Source organism: Lactuca sativa, chromosome 9 (genome assembly GCF_002870075.4).
Source record: "Lactuca sativa cultivar Salinas chromosome 9, Lsat_Salinas_v11, whole genome shotgun sequence".
In the NCBI taxonomy this organism is placed as follows: domain Eukaryota; kingdom Viridiplantae; phylum Streptophyta; class Magnoliopsida; order Asterales; family Asteraceae; genus Lactuca; species Lactuca sativa.
Window position 1 is genome coordinate 220,815,058 of NC_056631.2, and position 17,325 is coordinate 220,832,382.

General features: G+C 33.3%; 2 protein-coding genes and 1 non-coding gene across 3 annotated transcripts; all 3 read left to right on the forward strand.

Annotated features, from left to right (window-relative positions):
* Positions 1-3,118: 3,118 nt before the first annotated feature.
* On the forward strand, positions 3,119-3,202 carry TRNAY-GUA (transfer RNA tyrosine (anticodon GUA)). The gene has a single exon. It is a non-coding gene; the product is annotated as a tRNA-Tyr (tRNA).
* A 3,511-nt stretch (positions 3,203-6,713) lies between these two features.
* LOC111883963 (probable protein phosphatase 2C 59) lies at positions 6,714-8,804 on the forward strand. The gene is made up of 3 exons (XM_023880289.3): positions 6,714-6,871; positions 6,960-7,007; positions 7,671-8,804. Exon 3 carries the CDS (start codon positions 7,693-7,695, stop codon positions 8,584-8,586), a length of 894 nt encoding a protein of 297 aa, XP_023736057.1. The 5' UTR covers positions 6,714-6,871; positions 6,960-7,007; positions 7,671-7,692; the 3' UTR covers positions 8,587-8,804.
* A 384-nt stretch (positions 8,805-9,188) lies between these two features.
* On the forward strand, positions 9,189-11,409 carry LOC111883978 (pentatricopeptide repeat-containing protein At3g62890). The gene has a single exon (XM_023880310.3). It carries the CDS (start codon positions 9,351-9,353, stop codon positions 11,235-11,237), a length of 1,887 nt encoding a protein of 628 aa, XP_023736078.1. The 5' UTR covers positions 9,189-9,350; the 3' UTR covers positions 11,238-11,409.
* The last annotated feature ends 5,916 nt before the right edge of the window (positions 11,410-17,325 follow it).

The following is a 17,325-nucleotide window of genomic DNA, read 5'->3' on the forward strand; positions in this document are numbered from 1 at the left end:
TATTCAAACTCATCTAAATGTTTGGGTGAAATGTATTTGTGGAATCATAGTATTAGATACATAAATGAGAAATGCATTACCAAGTATCCAGTTGGATCAGATTTTGGATATCATTAGACCTCGAGTCTTATGATAAATGCAAATCTTGTTTATCAAGATAGATGATGAATGCGTCACTAGGTGATGTGAGTATCTGTTGGAATTAGTTCACACTAATGGACCGTTCAGATTAACCACGATACATAGTGAGACCAACTTCGTATGAATGTGATCCTGGAACCTCTCAGGTGTTCAGAGCCCTCATATAGCGAAGTTAAGAATCAATTGGGCAATAGGATAAGACACTCATAGTGAGAATCTCAGTCCAAACTTTATCAATCATCTAAGTGATCGTGAAAGAGTTTCATGATCTATCTCGGCCCAAAACACTACCACTAGGAAGTGTTAGTTGGATAGAGAAACAAATCGTTCAATGATTTTGTACTAGATGAGTTGCACTGTGTTTGCTAACAATTCGTGGATTATACCATGAATAGTGTTACAAGAAGTCCTTTGGTCTTGTGCCAACTAAGTAGGTTCCTGAAACACTCTATGATATGTGAAGTGGGATTATATCCTCATTGCCATATATATAAGTCTACGATTATGAGGCTTACGCTTGTCGTGAAGCGCTCGACAATCTAGGACTTTGATTAAAGATGTGTTATCTCGTTGGAGAGCCCATCAAGCATTTTGGATACTTGTTTAACAACCTTCCGAGAACAAAGTGTATGTTACTCAAAGGGTAGTCTTCCAAGAGAGGGAGTTGATTTCCAAAGGGCTAGTGGGAGCCACATTGATCTTGATAAGATTCAAAAGTCAACCAACGAAGAGCCTAAAGTTGGACATAGCATTCAATTTGGAATACTTTTCATTATAATTAGGTAAATGGACCTTAAAAAATAATAAAAGAACCTTACAAAAGCTATTGTGAACTTAATTTCCGATTGACACATTGATACAAATTTTATATGCTTGTTTTCACTTTATATAACCTACCAAATCTAAATCAGCTTAAAACACAATTAGGCATGTACCTAGTCATGAAATAATATAATTTTCGGTCAGAACGGTTTGTCGAGCATTTGGGAAACGAGAATGATTTCAGATTAAAAAGATTTACTAAAAGTCACCTAGTTAAGAAAATAAGAAAAAGTGGGGTGTTGTTATGATTTTGCAAGTTCAGAAAACTTAATAATAGTCAACTTTTGAATACCACAGTAATACCGTACCAACAAATTCATTATATATATATATATATATATATATATATATATATATATATATATATATATATATATATATATATATATATATATATATATATATATAAAATGAATTTGTTGGTACGGTATTACTGTGGTATTCAAAAGTTAACTATTATTAAGTTTTTAGAACTTGCAAAATCATATATTTCAATTGTCAATTGTGTTTAGTGTTTACAGTTTTAAGAACATGATATATATATATATATATATATATATATATATATATATATATATATATATATATATATATATATAATTTAGCCGAATTAGTCAATAGTTACTACCAAGTTAAATTAAAAAAAAATGTTACTTTAATGTTATTTCTATAGAATTATTTAGTAAATTAAAGAACAACATAATAAATTCATTTACTAAATGCCAGAATCACTTGATACATGTCTTTGCTTGTCTTTATATCTTACAATAGAAAATTAAAGGAAGTTGGTATATACCATTATCAAATTGTACCAATCAAACTCATTGGTAGCCAAACATGTTGGTACCAATAAGCCCCTGGGATTTTAGAGGCCTTGTGGAAAAATTAAATCAAGGCATCATACATTTCTTGTAAAATTAAGAAAATTTCTTACAACTAAAGACAGAAAGAGTCCACTACTTGATCACAAATCAAAATTCTATCAAAAAATGATAACACATTCATTACATTTTTTTTAAAAGATTGAACATTATCATTATCGAATTTTATAGTATTATTTTCAAATACATTTTACTCCACTCAACGGACTCTTCGTTATGATGACATTTTGGTGCTTTTTTCTATAATTTGACTATTGTTGCATCCCTCAAAACTAAAATTGTGATCCTTTTTATATACTTAAATTGACATTATAGCCAAATATACTTTCAAATTTTGAGTTAGTAATATAATATTAATGAAATTTCTCAATCGGATGCCCCATAAGATTGGAGGTCTCGTACGACGGCACCACCCTAGGGCCGCCATTGGGTACCAATTATATTTGGTATGTATTTGTAGGAAAAAATTTGTACTAATTATAGTTAGTACGGTATACTGTTTAGAAAAAAAATAGCATCGTACCATGTCCATCCCAGTAGATTACAAGTGATTATAACAAAGATCCTCAGCTTTAAAAAGGTGTGTTGAATACTTAACAGACAATGTACTTTTATTTATATGTTTATTAAAATTTATTAAAATATAAGATTTTGAAAAAAATATATTAAATTATAGCAATATAATAAACATATAAAAAAGTGACTAATTTAAATTATAATGTCATAACAGATAAAAAAACAGAACAACACATTGATTATGGTAAAAAAGAAATTAAAATGTATCATAAGGGAAGAAATATATTTTATTGTTACAGAAAAAATGAAAATAAAATGTATAATACACAAATAAGTTAAAACTAAAAACAATTTTTATCTTTTTGTTAGACATGACAAAATTTGACACGATACGATAACTCAGTTAGCAGGTTTGAGTAAGATTTTTCAATACGTTTAAGTAACGGGTTAACACGATACAATACGTAAATTAAATTGGTTGAATTAAGGTCAAAACATTCAACTCAAATATGACCAGTTTAATTATATTTCATTTATTTATAAATTTTTTATTTTTATAAATATTTTTTATATTATAAACATGCTGTTGGTCAAACTTAAAAATTAAAATTAAAACTTTCAAAGTGATTTAATTTTATTCCTCATCACATATTACTTTTGCTCTCCATCTCTAACATTTTTCATTTTGTCTTCCAAACTTTGTCAAGTCCGCCTGGTAGACGAAAGGAAGTTGATTATGGAACGTCTAATTAGGCATTGGGTCGATGCCCGAGTGGTTAATGGGGACGGACTGTAAATTCGTTGACAATATGTCTACGCTGGTTCAAATCCAGCTCGGCCCAAAAATTCGCCAATATACTATCAAATGGTAGAACCCTCTTGTTCTTAAGAAATACCTGATAAGAGAGAATAAAAAATAAGCCAAATTTTCTGTTAGATCTCTTCTTATTTCCCTGGGATTGTAGTTCAATAGGCAAGAGCACCGCCCTGTCAAGGCGGACGTTGCGGGTTCGAGCCCCGTCAGTCCCGACGGATCCAATAAGTACATCAATTCACCTCTCCATTTTATGTGAAATGAAAGAAGGGACAGAGATCATAATTTAATTCCGAAGGGGTTTCCCCTCTTTTTTTCAGGATTCTGTCGAAGAAAGAACAAACACTAAACTAAAATAAAATGAAAATAACTAAAATAGTGAAGTTGATAGAATATTCCATCTTTTCTCCCGCGACTCCTCTTTCTCATACTTCTTTGTCTTCCAAATAAAATTGGATCATTCAAATTTACAACCTAATTCCTCTCTTTTTCCACTTCGCTTGTATTTTTTGTTGGCGTTTTGTAGTTAATGGAAATGGAAACGGACGAGGATACTTCATTTGATGGTTCTATACGGAAGACCTAAGGTAGGTTATAGAAAAGAAAGAACAGAAAAGAAGGATAAATAAAGGAATTTTTGATTGGTCCGGGAATCCAATCTTGGATTCGGTATGGTGAATTGTTCGTGAGGGTTTACTAATAATTTTTTATTAACATGTGAATTGAAATAAACTAACTAATATAAATGTGTTTTAAAAAAAATACCAATTTTTTCAGTTTTTGACAAATGTTCATTTACTACCGAATGCCTCATTTCAGATTTGATCATCAAATTTCAGAGTTTTTTTTTTAATCTTTTTTTTTTTAACCAAAGAAATATTTATATTTATGTCTGAAATGTCTGGTTTGAAGTTTTTGACGGCACCATTTTTCCATCAGATGTTTGATTTTCGTAAATTAAATTTTATTTGTCGGGCATTAGATAGTTTTCATTTAACGGATAATTCCCTTTAGACGAATAGCTTTGTTTTAGAAACATGTCATATTACAAAAAATATGTAGTGTATAAGTTAATTATTTTTTAGGGTATAAGGTTTCGTGTTTCACATTTATGATTTAGTGCTTAGGATTTGAAGTTTAAAATTTAGCATTTAGTAAAAACTAGTGAAGAAACCCGCGTTGCGGGATTGGAACTTTTTACTTGCACGATCACAATCTATTATGGTAGTTGAAAATACATGACGATACATGTAGTTTACAGTTAAGATGTTGTTTACATTACATATCTTCATTGTTGATTATACATTTGTAAAGTTGTATTCGTTTATGGAGACTGGCAAGCATGAAGTCCAGATTGTCTTCAATTGATTGGTCGTCAACAGCTGCATCGTGAAGTAATTTTTTCAGGAAAGCAAACCGGTGGTGTTGTTCATCTTTAGAGATGGTGCTGTAGGATTTCTTTATGAATTTTGTTATTCCACCTCCCAACGCCAGTGTTTTACTTTTTTTCTTTTCTATTTCTCGTGTCCTACTTTTCAACCTTTAGAATGCTTCAACTCAACACGACATAATATATTTATAACTTTACAAGGTCTAAACCTTAACCCAAAACCCGATACAAAATCAATACGAAAATTAATAGGTTGAAACGATACGATAACTAAACGGGTGATCAAACCCTATCAACCCATTTAATGTCTTTACAGTGACACATTTGCCTGATGTATATATTCCTAAAAGAGTAAGGGGCGAAATCTACATGTAGTTATGTAGTTACTAGTTGGAAGATCATTTCTATAATTTAGTCTACCAAAACAAATCCCCTTAAAAGTCAGTCCTGATAGCGTCTTCCTGGAACTTGCCGGGAGGAGTGCAAGCGTAAAGGACGATAAAAAATTGGTAGAATAAAGTTTGTTAGGAAAATGACTAATAAAACCCAAAAGTATTTACATATTGTCAAATTTAATCCAGAAGTTCAATGGTTGGGGTTTTGGACCTTGAACTACCAACTCATGTCAGAGGTTTACCATTCGTTAAAAAGTGTCAAGCATCACCCTCTTTCGTTTCTATTTAATGTCTAAGTTTAGTTCATGGTACAGTGACTAGGACTGCCGAATTCAAAGAGTTATTATAATACATAAGATATGATTTACCGTTCAAAATGTGCATTTTTGTGAAACACTTCATATTCAAAAATAGACTATAATATAATTGTTTCTTTGAATATTTATTTGTGAAAAGCAATCATATATGACGTGATTCAATTGCCATAAAGTCAAAAGGTTATAACAATTTAAGGCAACGGAAAATTGTAACCATATTGAGAGGCCTACATAAAGAAAAAATATATCACAAGAATCTTTTTTCGAGAAAACCTAAAAGATAGTAATTACCTTTTTTCTTAAAAAAAAAAAGATAAAACGTTTAAAATGCATATTTATAGGGCATGTTGACTTGTCATTGTACGTGCAAACCATGAATCATCATGTTGTTGCGAATCTCGGTTACACTTCACCCATCAAACCTTTGTGAATTTACTAATATATCCGTTTGATTTTTTACAAGTGTATTTTAAAACTACTAACCATTTCTAGCAACTCTCGTTCCTAATTCTTACATTTATTGTAGTTGGAGTTTGGATGCCATAAAAGCATTTCGAGAGGTTGGTTAGTGTATAACTCAAATTGTTTAGAACAATCATTTGAATTGTAGCATGTACATGTGAATTGCTTTCCACAACATTCTACAACGTCTACATGGTTGATGAGATATGATTACACAAGAAAGTTACAATTTTAAATCATATTTACCAAAACAATCTTATTTGATATGTTAAAATAGCTAAGTATTAATTGTAAACCATATTGGCTCTTTTTTTTATCCTAAACACTTGAACCGATCTCATTTCATCTTGTTACCATTTAGTGCTTTATTGAAACATTTCAACAACTTATATTATTTTGATTCCTACATTTTAAATGCAAGGTTAAAAGCGTTACATAAATGAAGAATTTTAAGAATTCTAAAAAGAACATAAAATTCTTTCAGATGTTTATTAAGTAAAAACAAAGATATATAAATGGAGTCTCAAACTTTTCAAGATTAAAGTCTCTATAGTGTAAGTTATCAATAAAATTAATTTTTTATTGTAAAACCTAACGAGATTTGATATTTCTTATCTTCTCATGTTGTTAAACCTGAAAAACAATACTATTAAATTATAAAAGACAAAACAAATTTTTATGTCCCAATATACAACCAACGGTCGTTTGATCATGAAAATCATATTGTTTAATTGTTAGACTTAACAAATCTAGCCATCAAGACCTCTAGGATTTTTGCCGAATACTGGCAAGATGCTTCAAGAAATGTTTTTATAGTTCGGTAAACTTCCATGCACACAATTAAATAGTAATGATGAAAAGAAAACCCAGTCATTATGCTTATTTAAAATTTATGAAAACTACAAGGTCTAATCAAAACAATTGTTGAAGATGAAGGGGGCAAATGTTCATTTGAGAGTATATAGTGGATCTTGGATTGGTGCCCCGTTTATGAGAAGACGAGCAAATGCAAAAGTCAAAATGTCAACTTTTTGACCTAGCTCCAGAGATATTTCTTGGATCTTCTTGAATCTAATCAATCATCTTCACTTCGATTGTTAGGATCAGATCTCAACCGCGTTTGGTGCTACCAGGTGAGAAATTTCTATCTATATATACATATATTGTTCTTATTGTTTTTGATTCTGATCTTATAAATTTCCGATCTTTTTTTTTTTTCAGATTCACTCTTGATTAATCAACGAACGAAGTTGCGTGATCTCAGAATTGGTAATTTCTGAAGTTTTATCCGTAATCTTAAGCTCGTTCGTTGAATTTGCATACTAAGTCGGTTTATAGAAACAAAATCTGTCGTATCGTTGTCGATATGTTGTTACGAGGAGCTTTAATTATCTTGAATACATCCAAAAACCTAATTTTGACCAAGAGTCAAAATTTTGATCCAAATCGTGTTTATCATTTTCATGTTTCATCATCAATCTTAGATACTCCTCTTTTTCAAAGTATAAAAATTAATCATAAGATGCCCTTTGGTTGACTTATGATTTCATATCCTGTTCTTCCAGAAATGCAAACATAATACGCGGTTTGATCTTAACATCTTTTTGGTTTATATTCTTAGCGTTTGATCAAATTTCAAGGTCAAAATTTAGATCATTCGATGTAGAATTCATTTTCTTTCGGTTGTTCCTATTTAATTCACTACCAATTTGGGGATTGGAAATACTTGCAGAAATAGTCAATTTTTATAGTGTATGAGTTTCAGTTAATGTGGATTGAGCTTTCTCTGGACACTTTACTTGTATTTGATTTATATCTAACACGATGCTTTTATGACAGTGTAGACTAGTCTCGGGGTTGCTGAAAGAATAAACAGTTTGCAGCAACTACATAAATGTATTAACTCGATTTTATTTTGCATCTCTTTTATAGGAAATTTGATTTGAAACTCAACATGGGATACCTCAATTCATCCGTATCATCCGCCATCGCGGGTCAACCCAACGGTGAGTCACCGGTGAGTGGTGGCGGTCTAAGCCAAGACTCAAAATTCAGCTACGGATTCGCCAGCTCACCCGGAAAGCGCTCATCAATGGAAGATTTCTACGAGGCAAGAATCGACGGTGTTGACGGTGAAACCGTCGGTCTCTTCGGCGTCTTCGACGGCCATGGCGGCGCACGGGCGGCAGAATACGTGAAACAACACCTCTTCACCAACCTAATCAAACACCCGAAATTCATCTCCGACACCAAAGCCGCCATAGCAGAAGCCTACTCCCACACGGATACCGAGTTTCTCAAATCCGAAAACAACCAGAACCGTGACGCAGGATCCACCGCGTCCACGGCCATCCTCGTTGGCGACCGGTTACTGGTCGCCAACGTGGGCGATTCCCGCGCGGTTATTTCCCGCGGCGGGAAGGCGTTCGCGGTTTCTCGGGACCACAAGCCCGACCAAACCGATGAACGCCAGCGCATCGAGGATGCGGGCGGGTTCGTGATGTGGGCGGGGACATGGCGGGTGGGTGGGGTGCTCGCAGTGTCGCGGGCGTTTGGTGATAAACTCTTAAAACAATACGTGGTGGCGGATCCGGAGATTCAAGAGGAGAAAGTTGACAATTCGCTTGAGTTTTTGATTTTGGCGAGTGATGGACTTTGGGATGTTGTGACAAATGATGAAGCTGTGGCTATGGTGAAACCGATTGAGAGCCCTGAAGAGGCAGCGAATAGGTTGATGATGGAGGCTTCACAGAGGGGTAGTGCTGATAATATTACGATAGTTGTGGTTCGTTTTTTGGATAATAATAATAATAATCATGGTGGGTGTTCGACTTCTGAGAGAACATAGAAAGAGAGATGGATAGATCTCTTTGGGTTTAATTTATAGATTTGGTGTTTTATGTTTCTAGTGTTTGAACTTTCGACTGTGTTTTGTGTTGTTTTAAGTTCTTTTTTTCTTCTTTTCTTTAAGGTGTGCGTTGGAAAAGTAATAAATGTATAAGTACTGTTTATTTTATATGTCTATTTATGTAATTTCAAAGTGTGCAAAGTACCTTTTGACTCTAATTTGTGTACTGTTGAATGTACGACTATATTTATGCAACATATGTGAAATTTGAAATCTTTAATCTTTATGAATAATACGTTGTGATGTTTCAATTATTGATGATCGATGATTGCATACTCAGACAAATGATATTATATTTTATTACTTGTTGGCTTTCAGTATTTTAGTTCATTAAAAGAGCCTTATTTATTAAATGTGACGTTTATTTATTTATGTATAGAGGAGTTTGGTGAGTCGGCAAGTTGGTTGGTGGCTATAGATAAAAATTTGTTTTCTAATTTTATTTAATACATTAGCTGTCTATAAACGAAAAAAAAAAATGTCAATAGTTTAATAGTTCTGATTGATTAAAATTTGATTGAGTATCAAACATAGTCTTAATCTACTGAAAGTCAACGTCTGACTACATCAAACATAGCCTTTAATCTAATCGATCTAACCGAGACTGCGAGACATATGAACAACCCATAACCCAATATAATAAATAAAGAAATGTTTGCACTGCTTCTTCTTGGGAGAAATCTGTTTCAAGTTTCTATTCTTTAATGTCCACTGGCATACTAAAATCGCCGATTTCCCTCTTCAAACAATTTCCAACGCCTATAACTTCCACTTTCCACTATTTATCACTCCCAACTAACCCTTCCCTCCACCAAATCAAACAACTCCATGCCCGCCTTATCGCCGCCGGGTATGACGGTGACAGCCATTTCACAGGCCAACTCCTTGCCGCTTTAGCTCAGTCGCAATCAACCCCATTTCAGTATTCTCTTTCGATTCTCAATTCAACTCAAAACCCGTCTCTTTTTGCTGTCAATAACCTAATCCGATGCTTCGCCAAGAGCGAATCTCCTCACCAAGCTCTCTCCCTCTACTCCTTCATGCGTAAAAATGCGCATTTTCAGCCTAACAACTATACATTTCCCTTTTTATTTCAAGCTTGTAGTAAGTTTATGGGAATTATCGAAGGGACTCAGATCCAAGCTCATGTCATAAAGCTTGGGTTTTTTGTTAACGTGTATATTAGAAACGCACTGATTCATTTGTATTTCACTTCTCATGAGACTAAACACGCGAAAGATTTGTTTGATGAGAGCCCAGCCTGTCGAGATCTTGTTACATGGAACGTAATGATGGCAGGGTATGCAAAGGCTGGACAGATAGACAATGTAGAGAAGATGTTCGATGAAATGCCTGAGAGAGACGTTATATCATGGAGCTCATTGATAACAGGTTACGTGCAGAATGGATACTTAGAACAAGCATTAGACTCTTTCAAAAGAATGATGGATCTTCAATTGTCACCTAATGAATCCATTCTAGTGATGGTTCTTTCAGCATGCGCTCAATTGGGATTGATTGAAAAAGGTAGAATGATTCATTCAACTATAGATTCATTAAATTTCCCAATGACAATGCACATTCAGACTGGCCTCATTGACATGTATGCTAAATGTGGGTACATCGATAAAGCTAGAAACTTGTTCAACAAAATGCCAATAAAAGATGTTTCATCATGGAATGTCATGATATGTGGATTAGCCATACATGGACTAGCCATGGAAGCCATTGATCTTTTTGAAAAGTTTTTAACCAAAGGACTTACACCTGTTAATGTGACCTTCATAGGAGTATTAAGTGCATGTAGTAAAGCAGGATTAGTCGACAAAGGTTGTCATTATTTCAAACTAATGATGGAAAAGTACAACATTGACCCTGAAATGGAGCATTACGGGTGCATGGTTGATCTTTTAAGTCGTAAAGGTTTAGTACTTGAAGCCATTGAATTAGTTGAAAAGATGTCAATCCCACCAGACCCTGTTTTGTGGGTAACAGTTCTTGGAGCTTGTAGAACACATGGATTAATAAAACTTGGTGAAGAAACTGGTAAAAAGTTAATCCAATTAGACCCAAATCACTATGGAAACTACGTACAATTATCTGGAATTTATGCAAAGTCGTATAAATGGGAAGAAGTTGTAAGAACACGAGGTATGATAAATGGTCGAAATAGTAAAAAGATTCCTGGATGGAGTTTGATAGAAGCACAAGGGAAAATCCATCAATTTGTTGCGGGAGATAGAGAACATGATATGAGTATGGAGATTTACAAAATGCTTGATAGGATAAACACTAGGGTTTTAGAGGCTGGTTATTTGCCTAATGTTGTACAAGTTTTGCATGATTTGGAAGAGGAAGAAAAGATCAATGTGATAAAAGAGCATAGTGAGAGGTTAGCAATTGCATTTGGTTTGTTGGTAATTGGGAGTGGAAAATGCATTCGGATAGTGAAGAATTTAAGGGTTTGTGGAGATTGTCATGAGATAACCAAAGTTATATCCAAAGTGTTTGAGAGGGAGATTGTGGTGAGGGATGGAAGTAGGTTTCATCATTTTAAGGGAGGTGAATGTTCTTGCCAAGATTATTGGTAGAGAGATCCTTACAACAATTTTTAGGGGACTGATTGTTGTTGACTAACTTATAATTGTATGTATCAACTTTATTTTAGAGTGCTTCATATCAAATGATCACAAGTAAGCCACCTTGAGAGTGGTTCAGTGTTTTAACATTTCTCTACTCTAATAAATAAATATTTTTGTCATATGTTAAATACTCATTCATTTTGTCATATCTCATTTTATAATTATTTTAAATTAATTTTTTTTTCTACGTGTCATTTTATGGATTTTTTTCTATTTTATTAAATTTCATATAATACTTAAATGTAATAATAAATTAATATCAATTTCATTAATACAATTTTATTCTAATTTCAAAATTGCTAAATTGAAGCCCAATTATTTCTTTTGTTTATTTGTTTAAATTTAAATGATAAATGAGCACTTCAATTTCTATAATTCAATATATTTCTTATTTTTCTTACAAATTCAAAGTTTCTAAATATTTAGACCTTAATACTTTTTTTTTAATAAACTTGTATACAGATTTCACTACTGGTTAAAACATGAAGCACTTTAAATATTTCAAGTGTGTTAGGTTTTGAACCCTCAACATTCCATAAGAAATGTTGGCACCTAAACCGTTAAGCTCACAATGTGGACTGTGGTAACAAAAATAAAACACGGTTATTATTTAGTAAAATTGTTTTAATAATTAATGTGTCAAACAAATTGAGTTGAATCAACAAATAAAAAATACAAAATTTCATAAACTCTAACCAAAAAAAAAAAAATACAAAGCTCTAAAATAATCAACGTTACCTTCACTGCTCAGTGCTCACTATGGTATAAACTAGAGAATCAATGTTACCACTTACCACCAACCACCTATACAACAATCTCCACCAAGACTTTTGAGCCCACCAATGGACCTCATCAAGCATATGTTCCCCCATAAACAAGACAGTTTATTTATTTATTTCATTTTTATTTCTTTGAATTTGGATTTTGGCTGGTAGCAAATACTATATTTCTCTCTCCCACTTTTAATAAATATGAGTTATGATGATGTAAAATGTTTCGTGAATTCAGTGGTGATTCCATTATTTTTCTTTTGTTGGGGGTATTTTTGCATATTTTTAAAAACATAAAGGGCAAATTTAAAATACTTGAAATATTCATATTCATACGTAATTTTTTTTTCCCATTGGGGGCATCTGCCCCCACTCTCAAAGCCTTAGATCCACCAATGCGTGAGTTTATAGGGTTGATTTTCGACAACCTCATCCATATTACCCCAAACCAAAATCTCAAGCAGTATCATGTGACAAATAAAGTGGTATTTACATTGGAAACTAACTGGTCAGCAAGAATTTCACTAGGGGTATTATTCGTTCGATTTATTCACTCCGGTTCAACCAGTTTTGACTTCTTAAACATTAACCAAAACGAAACAAATAAAGTTCGGTTTATTTGGTTTTGCGGTTTAGTTGGTTAGGTTTTGGTTAAATCTGAATAACAAAAGTTAGGATGTAAAGTGTATATTTTATAACAAACATGGATAAAAGTGTAAAACCTAGCATTTTTATATTATTTGGTTATTAGACGGTTTTTGTGAAATTTAATTTCACGAGTGATGACAAGTTTTAATAAGTTTAAATGCTGTATATTGATGTAGTGTAAGTTATAACTAAGATGCAAGACAAAATATATAAAGTGAATGAGTGAGTAATATGTTTGATTTACTCTCATGTTAGACCTATGAGAATAAAGGTCTAGAAAAGGATACAAGAAGTTTAACAACATTAGCATGATCCAAATACAGGTGTAATAATCCTCTATTCGTATTTATTGTTACGTTTTCTTTTTACAAAACCAACCAACCAATAAAAATGTCCAATAATGTATTGGATAGAAAGCTATTAATTGGAATATGAAAACATATTTTGGGATATGAATATTGAAAGTTAGAAAGTTATATATATATATATATATATATATATATATATATATATATATATATATATATATATATATATATATATATATATATATATATATATATATATATATAATGTTAGTCCGTTTATTCGGCTTAACGGAATGGTTGAAATAGCGAAAATTAAACCAAATAAGATTTCAGATATTCGGTTTAACCGAAAACCAAACCAAAAACCGAATAATCCGAACCAATTGAACCAGACATAGTTAGGTTTTGTCTAGTTATTCGGTTTCATTTATTTTCAATACCCCTAGATTCTACACCTGGGGAGTGAGACCACAACTGAATGAAACCCTAACATTGCCATTACTTGACTTGAACATAAGTGCATCATTTGTTCAAATCCAAAATACCATCGTGGTGTCTTTTAGTTGAGATTGATAGGTTTTTTAGTTTTTTATAGCTTATATGATTGTGGATAAAATGAAAAATAATATAATGAGTATATGTAGGTGAAGTGGAAAAAGAATGATTGTGGATAAAATGAAAAAGAATATAATGAGTATATGCAGGTGAAGTGGAAAAAGAAGATAATGAGTATAAAATTGACAAAATTACAAAAATGGTCCTTATTGTTAGCAAAATTTATTTGGTTTTGGTCCAAAAAGGTTTGTTGGTGCATTAATGGTCCATTTTTGAATATGGTGTGTGGTTCTGATCTCTATAATTGGTATCTTTTATGGTTTTGATCCAAACCCAACCTTAAATGACAAAAATACCCTTAAATAATTTCGTTTTAATATTTTAATTAGTTTTTATTATTTTCAATAAAAAAATAGAAAAAAAAATATCCCCTAGCCTACCCCACCCCACCCCTAACCCCCTCTCTCTCTCTCTCCTATTATATTAATGATATTTCTTTTTCTCATTTGAAGGGGAGAACTACATTGTTTTTCTCATTTGAAGGGGAGAATTCAATTGAAGTCCAAGAAAAGAAGAGTACTAGAATAATACTACATTATTTGGATTATTTATGTGTTTTTACCATGATTAGGGGCTAAACCCCTTATACTTTTGTTAGTGATGATAAACCCTTTGAACTATGTGTTGATTTCAATTTTATGATTAATTATTGTTGGTTTTTCTAGTGTTGATAAATCAAAACCTTACATGTTTTAGTTCTAGTCTTTACTGCCTTATATAAGTTTTGTGTAGTAGATGATAATTCTCTATGCATGAACTTGATTAACTTTTGGTTTATGATCATTAAATTGCTAGAGCTAGGGTTGAACAAATCTTAGATTGGGTAATTAAAGCAAATAACTTTAACAGTTTTAGAGAGCATAATTTATCCATAATTTGTGATTGGTTGCTTGACTTGATCATAGGAAACTAACTATTAGATTTATCTTGCATAGCCAAATTCATATTTATATCAATTTCGTGTTTACTTGTGTCTGATCATAACATTGTAAGTCATAAATTGATAACAACTACGAATTTGATCATAATAACTAGTTACTTAATAATTTGGTAACCAACAATAGTAATTTAATAAGAAATCAACCATAGGGAAAATGGGGGATTCATATCTAATGAAAGTACTATTTAATATTTAATTTGAATTGTTTTATTTGCTTAGTTTAATAGTGATAATTGGTAGTTGTTTGATTTAAGCCCTTCTGATCTTGAAAAATCAATACCCCCCCCCCCCCCCCCCCCAATTTAATGTAATATCCCAAAAATTATGACCCAAAAATTTCATTTTTGAATTAAGTAAAAACAGTATTCCAAAACATTGTTCATACAACCCAATAAAATAGGTACGTCAACATCATAAAACTCAGAGTATGTCCCATAAACAGAATCCATATGGTGTGTGTGATGTAGTCAACCCGAGCTCTTCCCCTTGGAACCGGAAGTACCTGAAACATAAACTAAAAATAGTAAGCACAAAGTTTAGTAAGTTCCCCAATATACCGCATACCATACATATCATATAACGGGCCCCGCCCAATGAGATATGGGTCTCACCCACACTCGCATAACGGGGCCCACCCACACTCACATAACGGGCTCCGCCCAATAAACATACATATACAAGCATATACAAGTATCACACAGAAAACAAGTATATCAACATCACCAATCAAGGTTTGGATTTGCTGCCTTAGACCCACTAAACTGAGTTAGGAAACTCACCTCGAATGTTGAGTCTCACTTAAATAAATCCCTAGTTGCTGTACTAACGACTCCTCGAGCTAACAGTTCACAATACCACCCAATTAACACTTGGGTTCCATTATATATTCAATAATCCATTCTTGGGGTAATATGACCATTTTAGCCCTGACCTAATATGATCCAAGACCAAGGCCCAAAACCACTTGTTCCTCCAACGCCCATTTATGGCCCAATTTTCCAAATTGGGCCCAAACCCTTAATATGGGCCTTACCCCTAGACCCAATAAACATCCTTAGTCCAAAGGCTCGATTTCAGATGGCCCACTAAGGCCCAAAACAACAATGTCCAAAGAAGTAGCCCAACCGAGGACCAAAAGACGCAAAGCCCAATCACTGAGTACGCATGGCTTACTCAACTATACGCTAAGCGTACACGCTACATGGATTGTACGTTGTGCGTACGAGCTTGTACGCCCAGCGTACTCACTCATTAATCCATTTCTCTAATAAGCTCTTAAATACTTAAGTCTAAGGGTTCCAATCACAGATGTGAGTCATATGCAACATCTTAAACCAAAAATTCATAAACTTGGTGGCTTTGCATGCCCCAAATGAACCCAAACCCGAAATACAATATTCTACTTCCATAAAATGAACTCAAACTCAAGCATCGATGGTTATAAGCTTCAAAGATGGAAACTTTATGACTTTATGACCAAAAGAACACCAAGAGTAGCAACTCTATGCTTCAGATATGACAATAATCCACAAGATCTCATCTATGGGACCAATAAGGGTCCAAAAACTCAAACAAAGGAGATCTAAGCTATAAAACAACAAGTTCTGAGCTTTATACCTAAAATAAGTGCCAAAAGATGATGGTAACCCGGATCTTTAAGATTAAGCTCCAACAACTCTTCTTCACCAACTTCTTATCCTTCCTTCCAAGGCACCAAACTACCAAAAATACACTCCACAAGGTCAAGAACACACCAAGATGTTGTAGGGTTCAATATTAGGAGTTTTGGACAATAGAGGTTGATAAGGAGGGTAACACTTGGGACTTAATGAAATTATATAAGGCTTGAACCCTAGAAATTAGGGTTTTGAGTCTGACCATGTACGTTGCGCATACGTGCATACCTCCGCGTTCCATATGATCCATCTACGCCTAGCGTACACCAGGCTTACGCCCAACGTATGGCCTCGGCTAAGCCCACTTATAAAGGCCCAATCCACTAAGCCCAACACAACTTACATGATTTAGACAATTAAATAAATAGTTAAATTAAATAATAACTTAGAATATTGTCAACCAATAAAAAGATCCAATTTTGGACATCCGTGCACCACCAAAACTTTTTGGTCCAAAACTACAAAAATTTTCCAACCATAGGGACCAACTTTGTAATTTTGTCAAAACAAAAATTAGAGTAAGGACATGTCATCTGCAATTAAAGTAAAAGCTACGATTAGACATGCCTTAACAACCATTAATTCAAATGACTCTGCAACAACGAAAGTATAGTGATTTATAGGCAAAATATTCCATAAAAAGGTTAAATAATCAAACATTGGACTAAAATATTGTCAATGTTTTACGATTCACCCCCATGTGATCCAGTGTAACACCTAGTTCTAGGTAAACACTTTTTTGAATCTTTGATCGAAATCTTTAGATTTTAACCCTAGTCACGATGTGAGCACTTATGTGTCACGACATGACCACGCTGGAAGAAACATAAATATCTTTAGGAGTCACGATGCGGCCACTTATGGGTCACGACATGAGATCTGTTGTGAGCCAAACCCTAGTTTTTGGGATTTTCCCATATTTAAAGGAAGTGAGGGCTAGGGTTATCCCACCCTCAGCCTCCATCACCTCCTAACACCCCCCCCCCCCTGAAACCCCAATCCTCTATAGTTGATTTTGAGCTCCATTTGGGTGTTTTCTAGCAAATAAGAAGAAGAGATAGATATTTGTGCATCAACTCA

Bases quoted from the DNA above. Each gene is read 5' to 3' on its own strand.
- LOC111883963 (XM_023880289.3), top strand. From the start codon at position 7,693: ATGGGATACCTCAATTCATCCGTATCATCCGCCATCGCGGGTCAACCC.
- LOC111883978 (XM_023880310.3), top strand. From the start codon at position 9,351: ATGTCCACTGGCATACTAAAATCGCCGATTTCCCTCTTCAAACAATTT.